Source organism: Austrofundulus limnaeus, unplaced genomic scaffold, assembly GCF_001266775.1.
Source record: "Austrofundulus limnaeus strain Quisiro unplaced genomic scaffold, Austrofundulus_limnaeus-1.0 Scaffold502, whole genome shotgun sequence".
NCBI lineage: Eukaryota > Metazoa > Chordata > Actinopteri > Cyprinodontiformes > Rivulidae > Austrofundulus > Austrofundulus limnaeus.
In genome coordinates this window covers 231,154-234,097 of record NW_013952904.1, presented here as the reverse complement: position 1 = coordinate 234,097, position 2,944 = coordinate 231,154, and the positions used below count along the sequence as shown (strand labels likewise).

The 2,944-nt window shown below is 39.8% G+C and overlaps 1 protein-coding gene across 1 annotated transcript in view; it reads right to left on the bottom strand.

The window, feature by feature from the left end:
- The window catches only part of LOC106530240 (venom phosphodiesterase 1), a gene marked incomplete in the record, with an annotated part of 29,562 nt that overhangs the window by 6,483 nt on the left and 20,135 nt on the right, over window positions 1-2,944 (bottom strand). Inside the window, 6 exon segments of the mRNA XM_014025822.1 lie at window positions 506-593; window positions 682-751; window positions 1,141-1,268; window positions 1,387-1,418; window positions 1,503-1,625; window positions 1,901-2,009. Of these exon segments, the coding sequence (XP_013881276.1) occupies window positions 506-593; window positions 682-751; window positions 1,141-1,268; window positions 1,387-1,418; window positions 1,503-1,625; window positions 1,901-2,009 (550 nt within the window).

Sequence of the window (2,944 nt, the reverse complement as noted above, 5' to 3'; positions counted from 1 at the left end):
CCATTCTGTCATCCTAGCAAGATTTGATACAAGGTCAATGGAAAACCCAAAGATAAACACAAGTGATATCTAAGAATGATTAGATATGATGATTAGATATATGATCGTTGTTAGCAGATCTTGTTCTGACTTTAATCATTCTGTCTGCAGATGAACAGCATGTCAGGAAAACCAAGGTCATTAAAGGATGTCATGAATTACTTGCTTAAACATAAAGTATTATTTCTATTACAAAGTAAACAATGATTATTCTACAGCCTCATTAACTATACTCTGATAAAAAGATATATCTTTTTCATYCCCCATTTGTGGTGCCCCCTAGATGGATGGAGCCCTTAGTATTTGCCTGTACTGCCTGTGCCACGGGCCAGCCCGGTTGATGTTATGACTATATTTGAAGATTTTTTTGGACTCTAGTTAATCACTCTGGCTTGTTTCAAGCCCAAATCCAAATGATGATTTTATCTTAAGAAAAAAGAAAAGAAAAAATAAATGAAATACTCACCACACATGACATTATACAGCTCAATGTTAGAGAAGGGTTCAATTGTTGTTTTTTGCTGAAACTTGGGGCCATAACTGAGAAACATGGCCTGCAAAGACAAAAGACAAGGAAAACAATGCGCTTTCTTTTTTGATCTGACAAGAAAGGAGAGTAGTTCGGGACATGCTGTCACTCACRTGCATGCTCTCAACATCGTTGTCGTAGCCATGATCCCCACCAGAACAGAACGTCAGAGATCCTGGATCTCTGTGGGAAATAAGAAGCTTTTAGTTCATGATTTTTGTTTAAAAATGTAACAAAATAAATATCAGTCATTATTATTCCTGTTGAAAATTGTAACTTTACTTCTTTGGAAATGACTAATAGTTTTTACAGAACATGACATCAAAACTAGAGAATGGGTGACATAACAGGCATTCTTTTCACATGGCAAATCACTGCAGTTTTCTAATTTTCTTCATTTCTCAAATTCAAAAACATTGAAAAAAATAATTAAATCAGGCAACATAAGTTTTTAATAAAGGGAACTGCCACAATATTGTTAGAGGTTGCTGTTGTCCAACAAATTAAACTAAACAAACTCCAACATAAAGTCTATAAGAAACACATCAAGATTTAGAAGATTTAGAAGATACCTCTCAAACAGCCATTTAGTTTCAACCAGAACRTTGACGTCTTCGATGCGACGACTGTTGGCAAAGTGAAGGCGTTTCGGCAGGTTGGCTTTGAGGTACGGCTTGATCTTTTGGTTTGGCTTCTTGCACTTAAATAAACACAAAAACAGATACAGATTTTCCATTTAATTTTCATAATTTCAAATGGGGTGGGGGGTATTTTATTTTATTTGGTGATGATGTAACATAGAAACTTTAAATGCTTACAGACATGTTGGCAACAAGTTGTTCTGAGTCCACTATTTAAGAAAAAAAGTTTGGCGTCAATGAAGTGTTAAAGCTTAAACAGTGCAAAAGCAAAAACACTGAGCATATTCACTCACAGGTGGTGTTTTTATTTTTGGCTCTCACGCGACCGAAAGGCCCCTGATTGACCACATAATTGCTGGTATCTCCCACCAGGTCCCGCAACGCCTCCTTCCTGTCACAGCTGGTTTCTTCCATACCTGCAAAGCATCCAGGAAGAAGGAAAGATGGAGGTTCAGCTATGAGCCAGAAACACTCTGTACACTTTCTAGGAACACAAAATTCTCAGACTGCAACTCCTCTGGGAGTTTTTAAATATTTTGTAACAGTTTTGAAGATCAAAAGCACCATGTCAAGATGCAGAAAACTTAATCTAATATACTAAAACTGTTTGAGTTTGAGGTCCTGAAACAGAAAAGGCCTCCAACAGAGGCCATGTGAAAGCCATAATATTGCACAATATGATCAGTGTTACCATGATCAGCAACAAAAATGATGTTCAGACAGCGATGCAGGTCAATCTGCTTCAGCCCATTCATGAGCTGGCCCATTATCTTATCCACGGCCTGGATTGAGGAAATAACCTGAGGGAAATGAGTGAAACACACTTTCAGCAGCTGTCCACAGAAAATGACCAAATAAATGATACAAGGTAATGTGCTGGTGTAGACTGTCAATCAAATAAATGTTTTGAAAGCCAAAATCAAATAATCAAATGCAGCTGGGAATGCCACGCTCTGGTTATAATTTGAAAAATAAAAAATAAAAATAAAAATAAATAAAAAACCTTACATAAAATAGATGTTTGGTTTTTTTCTTTATTTTTTTTATTGATGAGATAATGTTACATTCAATGTCAAATACATTTTTATCTGTCTCTAACAATAATAGTGCATTAGCTTCATATAGCACTTTTTAGGACACTCAAAGAGACTTTACATTGTTCTTTCACACAAGTCCACACACTGATACAACTGTGTTTTTTACAGGGTTGTAAAGTAACTAAGTACAAACACTTCTTTACTGTACTTAAGTAGAATTTTTGGGTACTTGTACTTTACTTGAGTCATTATTTTTCAGCCTACTTTTGCCTTCTACTTCTTACATTTTCACACAATTATTTGTACTTTCTACTCCTTACATTTTTTCACAGATGCATGTGGCAGTATCTGTCTGTCTGTCTGTCCGTCCGTCCGTCCGTCCGTCCGTCCGTCCGTCCGTCCGTCGACCGACCCACCCACTCGTCCGTCCGTCCGTCCATCCATCGACCGACCCACCCACCCGTCCGTCTGTCCGTCCGTCCGTCCGTCCGTCCGTCCGTCCGTCCGTCCATCGACCGACCCACCCACTCGTCCGTCCGTCCGTCCATCCATCGACCGACCCACCCACCCGTCCGTCTGTCCGTCCGTCCGTCCGTCCATCCGTCCGTCCGTCCATCCATCGACCGACCCACCCACCCGTCCATCCGTCCGTCCGTCCGACCCACCCGCCCGTCCGTCCGTCCGTCCATCCGTCCGTC